This window comes from Octopus bimaculoides, chromosome 11 (assembly GCF_001194135.2).
Source record: "Octopus bimaculoides isolate UCB-OBI-ISO-001 chromosome 11, ASM119413v2, whole genome shotgun sequence".
NCBI lineage: Eukaryota > Metazoa > Mollusca > Cephalopoda > Octopoda > Octopodidae > Octopus > Octopus bimaculoides.
This window is the reverse complement of record NC_068991.1, coordinates 12796627-12798764: the sequence shown is the minus strand read 5'-3', so window position 1 is coordinate 12798764 and position 2138 is coordinate 12796627. Positions and strand designations below refer to the sequence as shown.

General features: G+C 36.9%; 1 protein-coding gene across 1 annotated transcript in view; it reads left to right on the top strand.

The window, feature by feature from the left end:
* The first annotated feature begins 893 nt into the window (after positions 1-893).
* LOC106872935 (MAPK/MAK/MRK overlapping kinase) overlaps positions 894-2138 on the top strand; it is a 9241-nt gene continuing 7996 nt past the window's right edge. The window contains exons 1-2 of the mRNA XM_014920114.2: positions 894-979; positions 1577-1647. Of these exons, the coding sequence (XP_014775600.1) occupies positions 927-979; positions 1577-1647 (124 nt within the window). The 5' untranslated portion in view covers positions 894-926. The remainder of the gene's footprint in view (positions 980-1576; positions 1648-2138) is intronic.

The following is a 2138-nucleotide window of genomic DNA, read 5'->3' as shown; positions in this document are numbered from 1 at the left end:
TTCTAGCAGCTCATGTGATCAAATACATGGGCTCTCACTGGTTCACAGGTCAGAGGTGAATGTAAAATAGGGTGTGCGGTTGTTGATGGTATTCAACCCTAGGTCAACCCTGACTAAGCAAACTTTATGATCAAAACTATTCTAGCTGTGCCCATCCCAATAATTTTTCAAGTATATCTAATCAAAAACTACATTATCTTCCATGATAATGAAGGCATAACGATGATGGTATTGATAGTAATAATGGAGGTGGTAGTGATGGTATATATTATTATTATTATTATTATCATATATAATATAATGACAAGAGGCATAACTTGATATCATAAGTTATTTTCTCCAACACTCTACTAATTTCTGTCAAATATAACTTCCCTAATCATCAACAGTGGAGGCGCAATGGCCCAGTGGTTAGGGCAGCACACTCGCGGTCATAGGATTGCGGTTTCGATTCCCAGACTGGGCGTTGTGAGTGTTTATTGAGCGAAAACACCTAAAGCTCCACAAGGCTCCGGCAGGGGATTGTGGCGAACCCCGCTGTACTCTTCCACCACAACTTTCTCTCACTCTTTCTTCCTGTTTCTGTTGTACCTGTAATTTATAGGGTCAGCCTTGTCACGCTGTGTCACGCTGAATATCCCTTGAGAACTACATTAAGGGTACACATGTCTGTGGAGTGCTCAACCACTTGCACGTTAATTTCACGAGCAGGCTGTTCCGTTGATCGGATCAACTGGAGCTCTCGATGTCGTAAGCGACGGAGTGCCAACAACAACACAATATAATGACAAGGGCATAACTTGATATCATAAGTTATTTTCTCCAACACTCTACTAATTTCTGTCAAATATAACTTCCCTAATCATCAACGATTTCATTTTTATTTCAGTTATCATGAAGTCAACAACTTAAGAGAAATACAAGCTATGCGCCATTTAAACCCACATCGAAATATTCTTGACCTTCAGGAAGTAATATTGTAAGTTAAACCTGCATTAATTACTGTATTTACATGAGATCAGTTGAAGAATTAATTATTATTCTTTTTTATTTCACATCACAATTGGTAAACAACAATGTTATTAGGTACAGATTCCCAGTGGGGAAAAACTGGAGTCACAAGAAAAAGGGATTGTCTGTGCGACTTGAATGGAATAAATTATATCGTAAGGAGTTTTTATTTCAAGGCATCAGCTCACCAGTTTAATAGTTTTCTTGGTGATGTTAATTGTTATAGCTGCTGGCAGAAATATATGTATATATATATATATATATGGGAGAGTTTTAACTTGCTATTTCTAGCAGCTCATGTGATATATATATATATATATATATATATATATATATATAAATACATGCTGAAACTAGATGAAATGAAAAAAAAAAAATATATATATGTGTGTGTGTGTATGTATGTATGTATATACACAGACACGTGTGTCTCTTTGTTTCTCTCCTTGTTTCTTTCTGTGTTCCTTTCTGTTGAAGAGCGTAGGCTCGAAACGTTAAAGACTTTCTCTATTCCCGAGCGTCACAGATTTTTTACTGTTTTTCTCTCCCTCTTATTTGGTTCCAGTGATAAGAAATCCGGTGTTTTAGTTCTGATCTGTGAACTGATGGACATGAACATTTATGAATACATTCGAGGTTTGTAAGCTATGTCTGACTAAAGTCGAACTCTTCATGTATTTAGGACAGAATCATCATCATCATCACTATCATCAACATCATCATCATCATCAACATCATCATCATCATCATCATCATCATCATCATCATCATCATCATTAGTGTCGTTGTCGTCATCATCATCATTGTCAGTGTTGTTGTCATCGTCATCATCATCATCACCTTCATCATCATCATCATCATCATCGTCATCATCATCATCATCATCATCATCATCACCTTCATCATCATCATCGTCATCATCATCATCATCATCATCATCACCTTCATCAACATCATCGTCGTCATCATCAACATCGTCGTCATCATCATCATCATCATCATCGTCATCATCAACATCAACATCATCGTCATCATCGTCATCATTGTTGTCATCATCGTCACATTTTTCGACAGAAAGGGATGAGAGGGGGAAAATATGGAGAGAGAGAGAGAGAGAGAGAGATATA